General features: G+C 42.0%; 1 protein-coding gene across 2 annotated transcripts in view; it reads right to left on the bottom strand.

The window, feature by feature from the left end:
• The window catches only part of LOC146868662 (collagen alpha-1(V) chain-like), a 469,251-nt gene that overhangs the window by 72,055 nt on the left and 378,431 nt on the right, over nt 1-18,765 (bottom strand). For both annotated transcript variants that reach the window (XM_085612768.1, XM_085612776.1), the window contains exons 33-36: nt 10,049-10,093; nt 8,659-8,712; nt 7,674-7,718; nt 412-465 (exon numbers count right to left, since the gene is read on the bottom strand). In XM_085612768.1, the coding sequence (XP_085468894.1) occupies nt 412-465; nt 7,674-7,718; nt 8,659-8,712; nt 10,049-10,093 (198 nt within the window). The remainder of the gene's footprint in view (nt 1-411; nt 466-7,673; nt 7,719-8,658; nt 8,713-10,048; nt 10,094-18,765) is intronic.

Raw genomic sequence — 18,765 nt, 5'->3', positions numbered from 1 at the left:
GAGTTCATGTATGGGAGTCAAATAGTTTTGAGGTAATGCAATGCAGTGGTAAAGTGTACATTTACTTCATCACATCAATGGAGATGTAGATAAAGAGGAGACTCAAAACAACCCATGTTTTAAAAAAAGATCTTCTTCCATACTTCTTTAGGTGATATTTACTTTTCAATAGTGGGAATGTTTGTGGTCTATTTGGAACTGATTTAGATGGAAATCTACAGTGCCATTCACATGTGAATTAAGCCATCAACATTTTACCGAAGATCCCTGCCAATATCTAGTTAAGGCCTTTCCTGCTTTTAGTAGTAGTTGACTTATTGTTGGCTCCTACATTAATATTATGACACAAATTCACTGATATCTAAATAAACAACACAACTCATATATATCACATAAGTAGCTTTTACTTACAGGGGGGCCCTTCGGTCCTGGAAATCCAGTGGCTCCTTGAGGTCCAGGAAGTCCCTAAAATACAGGAATGTGTCTTAGAAAATGTATAGAACTTAATAAACAATAAAAGTACTCCTAATTATAGTCAATGAATGTGACTTTAATCATTAACAGTCATCACATTTTGCATGTCAACACAAGCAGAAGCAGGAATTATCATTGATATCCTTATATTTTAGCCATCACGTGTTAGTCACAAAGGACTCTTGCGTTCTAAGGACAGTTGAAGGATAAAAGCTTCCAGCCTCCCATCTCCACAGCTTTTCCAGAGCATGCACCATCTGGCCACGTCGTATTGAGCAAGTATTGCAACTGATATAATCTTGTGAGGACCAATTAGCATTGATTCTCAAAATTATCAGTAACGTGCAGTCTGGGTGTTGATTCATGAAGCTATTTGAAGCAGAGCAAAATGAGCATTACCATCCACCATAAAAGAGCCATTCAGCACGTTTAAGCCCATATGACCCAATACTTGGCATTCGTCTGTCTTGCATGCCTACTGAATATCCCACAGAAGCGCAAATTACAACGGGTAAGCTACACAAATAATGTCTTACATTTGGGATAGGTATCCATGCCACCACAACATTCTCCTGACCTCACCCAACCCCAGAGGTCTACTTGTGACTCGATCAAGCAGGTAAGCATAATAACAATACTGTTCAGCAGCCATGCTAACAGAAATGAAAATCTACCTTCCCAGGAGTATTCAAGTGCGTGTGGAATAGGTCTTTGTGACAAATTATGTCTGGCAGGTAGGTTTCTACAGTGCCCAAATCATGAATAATTAATTGATGAGGATAGCTTGCATTTCAGGTGTACACAGGTCACAACCATTCAGGAATCCCATCAAACCAACAAATAGGAATATGTGTGCGTGTGTGTGCGCGTGTGTGCGTGTGTGTGTGTGTGTGTGTGAACATCCTGTAGACCTTCACCTTATCTCTGTTGTCCATTACCTAAAAGAAGGCCACAACGTGAAATTTCAACCTATGTAAGAGAGTCCCTTGCAAAGGTGTGTATGGAGCTCAGGCCTTCTCATCTCTCCTGTGCTTCCAATAGGTAGAGCGCAAATTCAGAGCACTCAGGCCAATCCTGATGCTGCTTCCAGTATCATGAGAGCAGCATCAGGATTGGCCGCAGTGGAGTCTGAGAGCCTGTGCCTGCAGAGGAGAGGTGCAGAAGAACGTGACCCGGCAGGATCCAGGTACGTTTTTTTATTTTACTTAGTTTGTAATTTGTCGTCTTTTCTCCCCCAACCTCTTCCCCACAGCCCACCACTCTTCGACAACACCAGCCGTGGCGGTGTTTAACAATAGGTTGGTACCATCCTGCCAAGATGAGAGCTATACAACTTTGCTTCCACTTTGCTCTCTTGTGCTCACACTATTCAGTTGCTAACATCTGCTTCCTTCTGATCCCCTTGGCCATTGTTTGTTTAAATGAATGTGGCTGCAGCAGACTCGCGGACCCATGACCACACATTGCATAAGCTTGTATTAGTACATGTGCCTATTGCCTCTTCAACCCTCGCAGCTTGTCTGTTTATTGTGCATCAGATGTGGATGGAACTTAGAAGCATATGATTTGCTTGGGGGTGCGAAATTTAGTTTTCTTTCTTTTCACCTGTCACTCTAGACTTTTCAGGAATTTGCCACTTGTACCATTGACGGCACATGTTGCTCAGTGACATAACAGAACCTTTTGATCACTTTCTTCTGTTGCTTTGAAGGAGTTCTCTGTTTTTGCCTCCCCTTCTGTGGTCCTTGATAACAATTCTTCTAGTGATTCATAGACCCGGAGTTTCCTCTCCCTCCAACAACAGGTGAACAAGCCAGCATCTCATCCCTGATTTCAACTTCCTCCGTCTACTTTCAATGTCAGTGGTACACTGTTCGGCTCTCCACAACTTATGGATATTCTGCATGATGTGACCCTAAGTTGTTCGTCAGTATTGGTTTTCCTGGTCCCACCCAAGGGGTAGAGCACATACCATTGTATCATGGAGAGGTACCAACCACCCTGATCTATACGCCCTGGGTCCAAAGGTCAACCCTATTTACCAAGTTTTATCTCCATTTTTCAACTGTGATTCCCCTACACATCCTCCCTACTGCCTCACTTGAAGGGAAGTTCTTTGGCATCCTGGCATTTCCTTCTTGGCACCTGCTTCATTTGCAACTAATTTGTTTTAACAAAAAGGCTCCTAAAGGTATAGGAACTCTATGGCATTCGGTTTGAACCCTTTCCCACCTCTCTTTCTGCCTCTTGTACTTTTCTCCTCCTGCCACACTTTGTTACTTCATTTGAATTTCATTCCAAACACGGCTTGGTGCACTAACCTTTTCTACTGATCATTCTGTCCATTGACATCTTGTCGTCAAGAGCTATGAATCAGAGGTAATATTCCTTATTGATGGGCAGAGGTGCTACTGAGCCTCCTTCAATTTCTTACTTTCCCTGTTGGTTGGGCCTACAGTATGTGAGTTGTGTTTTGCAAACGTCTGGGGTTAGACCATGATAATGGAAATGGGTGCTGGCTGGTCTTGGCATAGTGTGGGTCTTGTGGCACAGTTTTTTTCTGGTCGTTGTGCTTCTTGCACAACTGTGGCTGGTATCAGAAACAGGCTTTTATCAGGTGCTGTAAGTTACTTCACTAGGATAAGGAATTAAACTGTGTTGTTCAGCTTCTGGTTCTATTCTTTTAACCAGGAAGCTAATTACAATACCAAGAATAACAATGTCCTTCCTAGTAGCCATTCCCAGTTGAGATGAGTAGACTATAAGCATTTATTTCATCAAATGCATGCCCCTTCTAATATGGGAATTTGCTCTATCACAAATACTCTCTATGATATGGAATAACTGCTCCGGCTGCATTAATAATAGTTGGATCAAAGAACTTTAACATTTTCCATTATGTTGTCCACAGTGATGATTGATCCAGAACTAGCTCTTCTTAATCCCAACTTTAATTCTACTCTTCCATCATCCATTGATAATAACACCCATTAATTATACTATGCCAATAAAAGTACATTTTGAGTGTGTATTTGATAACATCAATTAATTTTGGGGGGTCTTTAATACAACCTTCGAGCCTCTCGCTATGACGACACTCAGCTTACCCACAAAGAGGAAAAACTCTGGGGTGTTCCCCATCTGGAAATTGCCCCAATGAAAAGTTAGGACTGTATGATGTTACAACGCATACATTTACATCGCGGTGCATTACATCGCGGTTTTTACAACGCAAGTCATTACAACGACTTGCGTTGGAGGGCGCTGGACTTAGGAGTAGTATAATTTACTATTCCAACTCCAGTCTACGTACAGTAGGGAAGGTGTTGGATAGTAAATTATACTATTCCTTGTCCTAGAGCGCCATCTAGCGCAAGTCGTTGTAACGACTTGCGTTGTAAAAACGCCCGGTCAGCAATCCAACTGAAGGGCCTCTCATTTGTACTTGGGATCAAAGCAACCAATGGCCGGACCAAGTCAGACATTCGAGGGGAGGTCGCATTTAATAAACCCAATTCTACATTGACTATATTATGGTTAATTTGCAACTGTGACCACAGGTAGAAGATATGATCATCACGCACAGGGATGAGAGTGACCATTATCTGTTATTCCTCTCTTTGCAACCACTCTGTATCAAAGATTCTTCTGGCAACTGTCCTCCAGTTATTACAGGCGAACTTGAAACCACATTCAACATGCACCACTTGAAATGGCGGCAAATAGCCTTCCATCTAGACATTCTCCCTGCAATCGCTCAGGGACTGCAAAGTTTCATAGAATTAATTCACCAAGAAATCAATATGGAATAGGTTGTTGAGGCCCTATGTTGCATATTTCACAATCCTTTCTAAGGAGTCTAAAAGTACAGCTCATAAGTCTCTTACTTGGTACAACAGGGACTGTTGAGACTTAAAAGCTTGCTGGTCCAAGCCATTAAGGCCAAAGACGTAGCACAAATCCATACCTGCAGGAAGTTGTACAAACGTCACTTGGGCACTGCTAAACGGGCTTGGGATGAACAGAGAAGGCAGGACCTCAAAGATGCCTCCTTAGCTATGATTGTACTAAATTTTGATCACTAGTATCGAAGGAGGGCAATCCTACCGTCCTGGAACCAAATAAACACGATTCGCCACCTGAGTGGTTTGATCATTTTAAGAACCTTAATTATGATAATACCCCAAGCTCAGCGGAGGACACTTCAGCAGTCATTTCTCTCCTAAGCACTGAGCCCCTGTTTAAAATTCTGGAGGTTTCAAATTCTCTCCAAGCAGTTACACTTGGTAGGGCTGTCAGCCCAGATGGCATTCCAGATGATATTTTCCTACATGATATTGATGCTCGGTCCAAATATATCTTTTTTGTAGCTAATGCCATCACAAGAGGAGCCCCGATTTCAGATTCTTGGGGAGGGTTTTAGTAATACCAATCTATAAAATGGTTGACCGATATCAGCGCCAGGAACTATAGGCCAATTAGCCTTATAGGAAACATACAAAAAGCTTTTAGTTGATGTGTGTTAGCTAAGATCCAGGAGTGGATAGATACAAACAATATTCTAAGCCCCTTCCAGACTGGATGCCGGAAAAAGGTGTCCATCATTGATCAAGTGTTCTACTTCTTATTGATCTACTGGAAAACAGTTGTAATCAGCAAGGGCAACCTTTATGTTGCCTTTGTCGATTTGAAATCGGGTTTTAACCTGGTCCCTCATCCCATACTATGGTAAATACTCAGGGATATGCCCCTCCACATACTGTCTATCATAGTCAGTTTACACAATCAGAACTTTTCTAGAGTTTGTTGGGGAACACAGCGAGATGACAGAGAGGATTCCTGTATCCAGAGGCGTACGGGAGGGCAGCATGTTGGCCCAGCTCTATTTTCCCTGTATCTAAATTATATAGTTTAACACTGCCCTCTACAGATGCTCTCTCATTAACCAATACAAAAACCCCAATCCTATTGTTAGTGGACAATGCCTTGTTGATTTCCAAAACCCTGAGTGGACTTCAACAGCTCCTGAACTACTTTGGTGAGTTCTGTCACTCGTGAGGATTGGAAATCAGCACCACTAAGACAGAATTGATCAATTTCAACCTACATAAAACATTTAAAGGAAGATTGGCATACGATGGTGTGCCAGCCATTGGAGTGGGTGGATTCCTTTGCATACTTGGGAGTCACCCTGGCATGGAAACCTTATGGCAACAAGGCGATCATACAGCATAAACAAATAGTGGTGGCTATTTCTAAAGAGCATCAGGCTTCTTCTAGTAAACCAATAGCTCGGCCGTCCAGCTATACAGTATACGGTTCTGAACTGTGAGGCTTTGTAAATATTGAAGAGTTCATTAGAGCAGAGAATACATTTTTGGGAAATATTGCCCACTTACCACCCAGCACCCCCTCATGCCCCTTGACACTGGATATGGGTATAAAAAGGGTGGAGGATAAGTGTAGAGTGTGACCATTGTTGCTCTGGAGACACCTCTGGTCTACCCCTGAGCTAGTTTTCTACACTGTTGCTCTTCAGGATGTAATGAAATCTGACAGCTCCCTTAAAATAAAATGGTATGATAATATCCAGCAGTCCCTCAGCTCTATCGGGCTGGGTGATTTGTGTGAAAGTTTATCTGTAGCTCCCATTCCCTCAAAGGAATCACTAAACAAACTCTATTGGGTAAAATCAGAGTATGGCTGACTCCACAGAATGACAAATGCCCCTTGACAAATGATTTTACCAACTTTAAATCGCTTTGTGTGTATGAACAGTTTTGGGACTACATCACAGTGCTACTTGATAGAGAACTGTACTTCCAGTTTAGAGTAGGCACACTACTGCTTAAAGGGGTTACCAATAAATGGACACCCTCTGACTCCCTGGCTTGTGTCGCAAGTAATCACCCGAAGGAAACTGTGGCCCATGTTTTTTATGCTTGGCTCTCTTGTGCCCGTGCCCGTTCTTTTTGGCTATCACATATATGCAAAGAACTAGGCTACAGTAGTGCTCTTCCGATACTTAGATCAGACTACCGGCATTTACATGCATGTGATATAGCTTTAAGTATCTAGGTGCAAATTGGGTGGTTTGCAGGAGGGCTCTTTCTCCGTGCATGTGAACAATTGTTTTTTTATTTTTTTAGTCTTAAATGTAACATACATTTTATCTTTATCTGGCTTCTATACATGCTAAATATTCTTATGGTAATTTTATGAACTGTTAATCTTTTATTTGTATCACGCCATGCTTGTGTGTACTTTTATGGCTTTGACAGCCAACATAAAGTTTCACTGAATATTTGACAACAGTACTGATAGATCTCTACTCAGTGTATCCCCATTATGACTATCCTTCCTATGCTAATATGAAGTCAGCAGAATCCTTTCTAGTTACCCTCTCCTCACACTCTTCTAAGTCCATCTTGTATTATAAAGTCCTGGTGCAAACCTCACAGAGTCATCCTCTGTACCTCACCCGGAATGGTTGGCAACCTACTGTGTTGACTTTAAACATGTTAATTGGCACGCAGTCTAACCAGGGACATCTTAAGGATTTTGGGGGCCCCGGGGGTAAACGTAATTTGGGGGCCCTGTTCGGAACAGCTTTGAATTTATGATCCAAATTCATCTCTTTCATGCCCTCTTTAGCTAGGTCCCTGACAATGCACGGGAACACTCGTCCAAATTCTAAACATGTTTACATCTAATATTCAGGGATAGTTATGTGTGTTTTCAATATTGTAACACAGCAGCAGCTCATTAATATTACTGCAAATAATCTCTGTGACGCCCTCCAGTTTCTTATATGTGAGGATCTGTTTTGATCTAAAAGAAACTTTTTTATGGATGTTACATGACACATAAACACAACATTTCTCTGCAAAATGTTCATACTGGACTTACACACATCAGGAATATTACAAATAAATTAAAGGGAAACAGTATTTAAAACAATCTGTTCAATGAATATTCAAGGCCATTAGGGCAAGACTCTCTGCAGAACAGAGCTGACTCTGTCAGGGGCCCCCTGAAAGGCAATAAGCAAATAACACCAAATATCATGAAGTCCAGCCATGTTGGACTCCACATAACATCTCTAGATACTCATCAAGTTGGCACATGGTTAATCAATGATGGTTTTTCTATGGTCTCCGGAAATATTTGTATTAACTTGTGTCACTTTGGTATCTTACCCTTTCCCCAGGGGGACCAGATGGGCCATCACCGCCGGAGGTACCCTAGAGAAATAACACACAAGACACACATTTAGAATATTCTGGAATTCCAGCTGGATGCAGATCATCACAAGTGACACAATGTCACAAATGAGCTTCCAGCCATGAATACAAAACATAGGCCAAGAGTTTACAAACCCAATTTCATAGCTAAAAAGCAATTGAAACTCAACTATTGGATTCTGCTGGGCTGTGTCATGTTTACACAATAGTTTCTTGAAGATGCTAAGTTCTAAGAAATCATCTCTCCCACTCCGCAGTTTCAAACCTGATCTCAGTTGTAAGGCTGGTACAGTTAAAGTAAATAATGCATTGCCAATCCCCTAGGTGTGCACACTTGAGTGTTATTGCTTGTATAGCTATGCAGATGCTCCAATTTAAAACAAAATACATCTGTAAGCTAAAAGATTAACTGTAAAGGGAATAGAATCCTATATGCAATTTCTTAAAGAGGAAACCTTCAGCACCCAATCATCTCTCAAGAATGAAACACATCCATGAAATAATCTTAAGCAACCAAACCCTGCACCCTCATACTTATCCTGTGCCACAGTCATACACTCGGCAGACACTGCTCCTCGTCCTTATCAAGGCACATTGTAGTATGTCATTTGCTAATATCGCAGGCACTTTTACCAAACACCAACTAGATACAATTTTTAGCACACATTCAGTCCAAAATTGTGACATCCTTCTCCACGCAGTCTACATCAGAAAACATGACTAATAGCCACACAAACTCATTTTCAACTGCAAGTACTACTGGTGATACACATTCCCAAACACTTCACCCTCAACTCCATGTTTCTCCTTGCCTTTTCCTTCCCTCTCTAGTCATGCCAAAGAGCCATGTTTTACCTCAACTACAGATCTTACAGAGCCTTCAGAGAATGAACTGTCAGGATTAGCAATAATGAGTGCCCTTTCAGCTCAGAGACCCTACCTTTGGCCCCGGCTTGCCGGTGATGCCTCTTGGACCTCTTTCACCACGTGGACCCTGAAACAAAATACAATAGGGGAGATTATTATTTTTACATTGCTTGGCATCAAAGAGTCACATTGTCGACATCTTACAGACAGAAATGTCAAATCAGCTGTCCCCCAAATACTTCTAAAACAAATTACCAATTGTCACTCTCTTTAGACTGTGCTTTGGCCTTTATTATGGCTTTGACTCCTAACACTATATAGTTGCATTGATGTTGAAACCTCCAGAACTGAACCATGTCCTGCCACCTGCCGTCTTTACTCTGTTCTTTCTGATATATTTATGCCAAGGATCTACCCATCAGATGCAAGCACATTGTCCTATGTTAATGGCTCTACAGCCGTTGTGCAGCCCATGTATCCGTCTGTAGCTGTATGAGTCCTTACCATGCTGGGAGCAGGGTGGGAATGAGTACTGCATCTATGTATTGTATTGTATTGTAATTGCATTTATATAGAACTTACTACCCCTGATGAGGCATCAAAGTGCTTTTTCGGCAAGCAGCGCTACTCCGGAACCCATGAAGGATTAGTATTGAATTAGTATAGTGAAATATGAAAGTAATTTGAGTGGTGGATATTAGTTATTTGGATTGCGAAGGATAGCGGATGGATAGAAGAGGGAAAAAGGTTTGCATTTATATAGCGCTTGTTACCCTTGATGAAGTGTTGAAGCACTTTTTATGGCGAGTAGCACGCTACTCTAGAACCCATAAAGGATTAGTGGTGAATTAGTATAGTAAATATGGAATTTGAGAAGTGGACATGTTAGTCTGTTATTTTGATTGAAAACGATAGTGGAGGGATAGAAGAGAAGGATTTAAAATATATATATTTTTTTGGAAGGCAGACCAAGAGGAGGAGACTTGGGATGAGTAAAAAGGGATGTGGTGGGAACCAGATGCAAAACTTCCACCCCGGGGTTGCCCACTGTCAACAAATAGCACATACTACAAATGAACCTATTTTAGTATCCATGTAAAAAGTTATATTTTGGGTTCTGATCAGGGCCGGACTGGGACCGCACACAAGCCCAGGCAATTATTTCGGACCGGCCTCCGACAGAGGGGGTGGAGGGGTAGGATGCTGGTGGGAAACACTGCTGCTGATCTTTTGTTACAGGGGTCCGATTTTGCAGGATTTGTGCAAAACCAGCCCCCAGCAACAAAAACAGCCCCCAGTGGTCCAAAACCGGCCCTCACCCTTCCGGCACATTGAGAAAACGCCCAGTGCCCGCTACGGCCAGTCTGGCCCTGGCTCTGATTTGATGCAAATACATATTTTCCAACATTTCTGATGACTTCTGCTCAATTAAGCAAAATTGCGTTTTAAGGATTTGCTCTTACCGTTGGACCTCGTTGCCCCCTTGGTCCTGGTTTGCCAGGGGTGCCCTGGAATCAGAGAAAATGGCTATGATTAGACACACCAACAACAAGATTCCTTAAAGACATTCCATAGCTTACATGCAACAGGATGGTTGACATATTTTAACTGCTGAATACATAACAGTGGCTTTGTTGCGCTACTGCAATATATTGGGTTACGATTACCAGTAGGACATCCCACACCAAGTTATGACATCACTTCCTGCCTGGTAAGCTTTGCTTAATTAAACAGGTAGAAATGGATATACTGAACTTTTCTGTCACTGGCACTGGTGAAGACCCTGAGGCAAGGTCTTTGGGGTCAATCATATCACCATGGAATGCTATAACCAGTCCTTAAGATATGTGCCACCAAATGACTTATTTATTATCTTGCCATACCGTTTAATTTGAAACATATGCACCACTGTTCACATATCACATGGAAAATCATGCATGTACATACACAAGATATTTACATGCAAGGTGCTGATATATTGTCGACATTCTTACTTTTTCCCCTGCCAGCCATATATGCCAGCTTTGTCAGCATTAGTGAGAAATGAAACAGAAGTTAGTAAATTAGCCGTGGACATTTGAATACTTGTTTTTTTTGCTTTCTTTCCAGTTTCTCCAAGTCCTAGTTCTAGTTATGGCTTTGTAGTGTGCTGCACCCATAGCAAACAGAAGATCATTCCACACATGCTCCCTGGGAAACACTCAGGAAGGAAACAGGCTGGTACATTGTGCTTTTTCTGCTGTGGTGGAACTTTTCAAAGTCACAGTAGAGTAATTTATTTTTGGGTCAGCTCAGGATGTTGTGGCCTGGAACTCGAAGTCGAAGTCTCTCCCACACTGTACCTATTCTAATTTTCAAACAGTTTCCAGGGTATCCCTAAAATCCTTGTCAAACAGCTCCCAGATTTCTCTACCCAGCATTAAAGCTCCAAGATGCCCTCCGGAGACCTCAGTGCTACAATGATTTGCAATACACAGTCCATGACTGTAACGTCCGTACTATTCGTGAGAAATATTGGTCACATGTTAACTTCTAAATCATTTTGCAAAGCTCTCTCTTTTCCACAGAAATTTCCTAGCACCTCTCCGTCCTCCTCAGCCTACAGTGATTTGCAGCCAACCCTACAAAACTCTCTGCCTCACTACTCCTCCCAGATCTCTCTGGAGTAGCAGAGGCCCCATGGGCCCTAATGTAAGCACAAAAACTGCCCCCCACAACCCATCCCCGGATTTGGTAAAAGAAAACAAATACTAATTGGAGTCAGGAAGGGTCCGTTTACACCTCTGAGTCCTGGTGTCACTGCACCAGCTGCTCTATTGACAGCTATGCCCTATTCGTCCTCAACAACTGCTCACAGCTTTATAGATCTCTTTGTAGCATATCATTTCAAACTGTACCTCAGAGCTCCCTGTCCTGCAGCAATTTCCAAATTTCTTGCAGCGCTCCACCATTCCCCTTCATGACAAGGCTGTCTACATACACACTGATTTTGGGAAGGTTCCACCATACAGAAATCCCTCAATTATGAGAGCCATCTAACCCACCAGAAGTTCTAACAACCTTACAGAGCTCTATGTAAAATGATAACTTTGAAAGTGCATGCAAAGCTCTCTGTCCTACCCTTACCTCAATGCTTATGCAGGTGTTCTCAGAAGAACATAAATCCACAGACTGTTCACAACTTCACAGAGCACTCTGTCCTATAGTAGCTTGCAAACTGCTAACAGAGCCCTCTGGCCCAGATTGCATCTATACGAGCTTTCTGTAGTAGAGTTACCTCCAAAATGCTCCCAATTCCTCAATGCTCTGTACTGTAGTAACTACCAAACTGCTTCCCACAGCACTCTGTTCTATGCTAATTTACAAACTGCACTCAGAACTCTCTGTCCTACATTAACTTTCATCCCAAGCTCTCTATACAACAATGACCTAGAAACTGATAACAACTTCGTGGAGCTCCCTGCTCTATAGCATATCTCTAACTGCTTCTCTGAACTCTCTGCCTTATGCTAACTTCCAAACTGCTTCTCTGAGCTCTCTCTCTTATGCTAACTAAGAAACTACTTCTTGGTGCTCTAAACTGCTTCTTGAAGCTCTCTGCCTAATACTAATTTACAAATTGCTTCTTGGAGCTCCTTGCCCTATGTAAACTTACAAACTGCTACTCAGAGATCTCTGCCCTATGCCAACTTATAAACTGCTGCTCAGAACTCTCTGTCCTATGCTGACTTATAAACTGCTGTTCAGAACTTGCTGCCCTGAGCTAATTTACAAATTGCTCTCAGAGCTCACGACCCCATTTGAATGTAAAAACTGCTCTCAGAGCTCTATTACCTACGTTAGCCTACATGTCAAGCTTTCTGTAATACAATGACTTCTTCTCTGAGCTCTCTCCCTTCTGCTAACATACAACTGCTTCTTGGTGCTCCAAACTGCTTCTTGGAGCAGCTGTCTGCCTAATGCTAATCTACAAACTACGTCTTGAAGCTCTCTGTCATATGTTAACTTACAAACTGCTTCTCTGAGCTCTCTCCCTTATGCTAACTTAGAAAATGCTTCTCAGTGTCTAAACTGTTTCTTGGAGTTCTCTGCCTAATGCTAATTTACAAACTGCTTCCTGGAGCTCCTTGTCCTATGCTAACTTACAAACTGCTTCTCTGAGCTCTCTCTCTTATGCTAACTTAGAATTAGAAACCGCTCTCCGAGCTCTCTGCCATATGCCAACTTACAAACTGCTATTCAGAACTCTCTGCCCTATGCTAACTTTCGAAAAGCTCTCAGAGCTCTCTTTCCAATGTTAGCCTCCATGCCAAAATCTCTGAAATACAATGCCTTCCAAACTGATTACAACTTCGCATAGATCTCTGTCCTATAGTAACCTTCTCCTAGAGCGCCCCGCCATGCAGAAATGTACAAAGAGTTATCCTGTTACATGCCTGCTTGTGGCGGTCACAAGTAGGTGAGGGGTTAGTAACACAAATATGATGTCAGTGAATAAACATTTTCGGTGCTTCCGCCCATGTGACTCTGGCAGCTACGGGTCTTTGTAGCATAGCAAATGTGCTGCTGCTAAGGCCCACCTTGAGACCACACCATGGGATCTTGGAAATGTATCCCTATTGCTACTTGGTTGGGATGCAAAAAAGGCTCTTTGTGTGCAGAGAGGACAGTTGCTAAGATAAGTCTAGTTGTTAAAGTGCTAAATATAGATCTGAAAGACCTGTGCCAGTCCCACGCTAGTGCCCATAGGTCCCCTCCACCGGGTATTGAGAGCTCTGACCTGGCAGAAGTTACTTCCAATCACATATCTTCTGGTCGCGGCAGCGGAGATGCTCCCACTGGTAAGACGGATATAGGGACCCTGGTTGCCTCACTACATATACCATGTTAATCTGACCCCGCACTGCTTTCCAAAGGCTTCGGAGTTTGCTTTCCCATCCCAACACCAGTGGAAACAGGACACAAATACTAATATTTAAAGTAGCCACTTGCCACTCTTATTGTCTGTGGGTTTTACTGAGAGGGACTGAGGAACCTTCCAAAAACCTGCCGGCATGTCGCCAAGCTCCAGTAAACCTGCTGATTCCTGAGAACAGTTACACTGCATTCCTCCCCGATGTCCAGCAGAGACATTAATCGCACCCACTGTGAGTGGTAAACGGTTTCTGAGAAGGGCCCTCAATTCTTGTCCCAATTCCACCGATTGACTCTATTTTTAGTGCTTAAAGATGATCTAAAAATAAGTATAAACACTTCATAAACACTGTATATTTATATTGTTTGTTTATATCTTTATTCGAATGTAATACAATACATCCATAAAAGTACATTTTAAAACATACAGACATAACATATTCCTTTCATTTAAAGAGAAACCATCCATTTCATCAATAAAACGCAAGATAATATCCAAGGGTATTCTAAAACCAGGATAACACATATAATACAACAAGTTAAAAATATAAATAATTATACAAAGTTAAAAAAGGATAAAAATACAGCAATAGTAGCAGCATAATTAACCTTCCATACTCTTCCTGAAGGTGATAGCAAGTTTCAGAAAACTGCATATAAACAAAGTATAATCACAATTCAGGAGTTGGAGGTAATAAAGTGCTGGTTTAATTTGGGTAAATTGTAAATCCTTTAAGCAAGGCTTCAAATACAATCTCCGAGGTACTAGGTAATAAGGACAAACAAATAAAAAGTGTGCCAAATCTTGCGGAGACTTCCCGTCGCAGCCGCAAGCAGGTAACACTTGGCCTCGATGGGCTCCTTTTGGTACTGCCAACAGGAGATGAAATAAATCAAAACGGAACCTTATCAAGAGATAACGTTCATACCCTGACATAGGCCAGGATAGATATGGTTCCATTTGAAAACATGTCTTAAGTAGGGCGTGTTTCCTTACACTATCTTTCGTCAACTCGCCCTCCTCCCGGGCAAGATACCTAGTGGACATGAATGTCTTTTTCACAAAAATTATATCAGCTTTAGTTATAAAATTTGGGGATGAGAACAAATCCGGTCGCCCCATTTCAGTGAGGCGGTCGTTAATATACCTTAGCCATGGAACCTTAAACCTACCGTCCCAAATTAGAGCTTCTTCTAATATAGCATGAGTGAGAGGTATATCATCATTTAGCCAGGAGTTCAGCCAACATAACAGGGGATTTGCTGCTATTCTGTCACTCAGGAATGGTACGCCTAATTCCTCGTGTACCGAGAAATTTCCGGTGCCCCTTGGCAGCCTCAATACCTTCTTTAAGAAGTTGTTTTCTGTAACCTCCAGGGCTCGTGTCTGGCAGTAACCCCATATCTCACTGCCATAGCAGGCGATGGCGACACTTTTGGCTTGATATAGTTTGAGCAAAGCGGCCACCGGACTATTGCCCATTTTTCTAGCAAAGCCAAGTATTGCTGCATTGACACGTATTACTTCGCCCTTTTTTTTAGCAATAGCTGGGCCCCACTCTAGTTGGTCGTCGAGAAGGACCCCGAGGTATGAAAAGGTTTTGGAGTTTGGAATTCTTTCCCCATTTGTATGAAAAGAGTTGTGTTTACCTGACCCCTGGCCCATTTTCATAGTGTAGGACTTTGAATTATTGATACTTAAGCCTCTGGACTCCATAAATTCATAAAAAGAATTTAAAAGTTTCTGGAGACCAATTGCGGTCCTTGAAATAAGGACAGCATCATCCGCATAGAGTAAGACTGGGATACCTTTTTTGCCTACGTAGGGGTAATCTGCACCTGTTCTCAACAAACAGTCCTCCAGCTCATTTATGTACAAATTGAAGAGAAATGGTGCTAAGATACATCCTTGACGGACGCCCCTATTAATTCTAATGTCCCCTGTCACCTTCAGGTCTTGTGAGTAACGGACGTTGGCTCTTGTGTCTGAGTGCAAATCGATCAGAACATAAACTAAGTTCTGATCAATGCCCATTTTCAACATAATGTCCCATAATTTACCTCTGTCCACACAATCAAATGCGGACGATAGGTCCATAAAGGCCATGTGTATGGTTCCCTGGCGGGCCAAAGTGTATTTACTTACAATTAAATACAGGTTCAGACACTGGGTCACTGTTGAGTGGCCTGGTCTGAAACCATATTGTATTGAAGATAGAATATTTTTCTCTTTTGCCCATGTTGTAAGTCTGTTCAAAAGTACACCCCCTACCACTTTTGCTACAGAGTTGATTAAGGATATTGGTCTGTAGCATGTCGGGCTGCCACGATCACCCTTTTTAAACACGGGGACAATAGTTGATTGTCCCCAGGATTTTGGGCACCCAGATATTACAGCTGCATTTATTACATTTGTAAGGATAGGAGCCCATAACTGAATACTAGATTTAAAAAGATCCGGAGGGAGACCATCCGGACCAGGTGCCTTATTGCTAGTTAAACCTTGGATTGCCTTTTCTACTTCGTTAATTGAGAAACAGGGTGGCTTCTCCTCTAAAATTAAGAGTTCATGATCTGAGAGTTGATCATGACTTTTAAAAATTGCACTAAAATGAGACACCCAATCTGCCTCTGGGATATTTGTGCCTATTGCAGTATCATTTGGGTTGTCAAACAGAGGTTTGTTGACAATCTCCCAAAATTTGCTGCTATTTCCCAGGACAGCTGGGTCAAGTAGGGACTCCCAAGTACTGACCTTAATTTCCTTTTTCCGCTTGTCTAATGCTTTTTTATAGATATAGCGGAGAATCCTAATTTCGCCTAGATCTCTAGGTTCGTTTTTTAACGCCATCCTTAAATTTCTATTTGCGACAGAGCATGCATGATCAAACCATTTAGGGTGACTATCAACTTGCCCATTTGCTGGAACCAGTAACATGGAGCTTACTATTAACGCTACACCTTCAAAAGTGACTAAAGTTTCCTTTGGAGACATAGAAGTTAAGGCACAGGTCGCTAATTCCTCACCACATAACTTATTAATATCATTATAAAAGTTTTCTTGATTTACCCTATGCCATTTCAAACGACGTTTACCGTTTATACATTGTAGAATTCCCCTGTCTTTACATTGTTTACGTAATTCGAATATACCACCATTCAAATTGATAGAAATGGGGTTATGATCACTGTAAATATTCATGTGAATAGTAAAGCAGGAGATCTGGTTTGCAAGGTCAACAGATAATAATATATGGTCAATAAAAGACCCATAACGTGACCCTTTAAAAGTCGGAACATCAAAAACTTTGGATTCTGACACCAAAGACATGGCTACAAACAAGTTATATTCATTGAGTAAATCATTAAGGAGGGAACCGCGTCTAGTGTGGTCAAAGTGAAAACCATCCATGTTGTTACACCCAAGGGATCCCATTGGGGTATCTCTTGGGTTACCGCACGGATGTGCGTTAAAGTCACCTGCAATCAATATTTTACAAGGTAGTAGGTCTGTTCCTTCTTTCAACATTTCCTTCAATAATAAAATGTTACACTCCCCTTGGCTAGATGTGGCGTTATAAAAATTGATTAAAGACAAAGCATTTTTGCCTCTCTTCAATTTAAGCACTTGAAGGTTACTATTTGCATGTTGGTGAATGGTTATATCACAGGACAAGGCCAAGTTTATAAAAATGGCCAGGCCCCCTTTTGCTCTGCCACTAGTAGAGGGGGATGCTGGCCTAAGGAAGCTTTGGTACCCTTCGATGAAGGCAGTATTTTCTTCTAACCATGTTTCTTGGAGACATATAATCGCATATTTTTTAACAAAAGCAAGCCAGGCAGGGTCACATATCTTGTCTGCCAGGCCTGCAATGTTCCAAGAAACTAGACTCATTTTACAACCATCATCATTCTGATTGCTTGGCATGGAAGAGCCTGTAGCCCCAGCATGAATCTCATAATTAATTAAGCCATGGTTAAATGTTTCGTCAATACAGTCTCCTTGAGTAGTTAGTTGTATACTACGAGCAAAATTAGTTGGTACATTAATAGTGACACCAGCCAGGGTGAAACCACTATTGGATATGGCTAAATCAGTGGATGAAATCCTATCCAAAGTCTCAGCCATGCCCACTGGCTCCTCCCCGGGTGGCTGTAAACTTCAATCGCAGGTATCCAAACCACTAAGGATATTAAACCGATTAGAAACTTCCAGTGGGGTGAAAGATACCGGGTAATCCCAGCTCCTATGTGCAGGGAAACCTGGCCTAGTTGGTGCCATATTCCACTCAGGGTCTTCTAACGTTATGGCTAAATTCCTGAGATTCGACGTATCAGGGAGTTTAATACTAGATAATGTGAAACCCCTAGTCTGATGGGGAAATACAGCGGATCGTGGATAGAAATAGGTCAGGGGACGTGGAATAATGCAGCTACCTGAGTTGACCCCTGGCCAGCTCAAGACATGACGTACTGCATTTTGGTCTCTAAAGTTTATCACAACCACATCCCCCCTAATGTCCTTAGGTCTACCCCCCAACCATTGAAGCCGGCGTACATGAATTATTTCGCCGTTAATGTTACTAGTGATCGGCCTATGTAGTGCCAGCCAATGTACTATTTTATTCTTCAGTTGGAAGAAACCTTCTCTCTTATTTGCTGAAAGCTCAGGTACCCCCGTTAGGATCACAACATAGGGAACAGCCTCAGGTGGAAGATCCGGTAAGGGTCCCCTGGGCTGATTCCCTTGAATCTGCCTCCTGCCACCCTCCTCGTGTCTCAGTAACCCATCTGAACATTTACCCATGTCGTTAGTAATATTATTTTCAGGGTATGTTGATTGGGAAGTAGTATTGACTGGTACATTACACACAGGAGGATTTGGCTGATTAGTGATACCATTACTTGGAGTAAGATTAGAGATCAGGACTGGCACTCCTGTTAAATTACTACCAGGGGACAGGTCGCCTAATGATGAATTAGTAGGAACTAAATTTACGACTATCCCCTTGTCAATTAGTGGAGGACGGTTTTTAACAACAGTATTCTCCCCAGAAGAGTGAGCTTGGGCCTGATCAGGTTCTGATTGAGCCTTTAATTGAATAGGACAAGACTTCCTATCAAGGTCTGCTTCAATTTTCCCTAGTCGATTCTCGATTTTTTCCAACCTTTCTACAATTGCTAGGGTATAAGAGCGCAATATCAGTTCAAAAGTGTCCACAAAGGTACTAGTAATTTTGATATTGGGCCCATTATCTTTAGGACA

This window comes from Triturus cristatus, chromosome 1_2 (assembly GCF_964204655.1).
Source record: "Triturus cristatus chromosome 1_2, aTriCri1.1, whole genome shotgun sequence".
Taxonomy (NCBI): Eukaryota; Metazoa; Chordata; class Amphibia; order Caudata; family Salamandridae; genus Triturus; species Triturus cristatus.
This window is presented reverse-complemented; position numbering and strand designations above follow the sequence as displayed.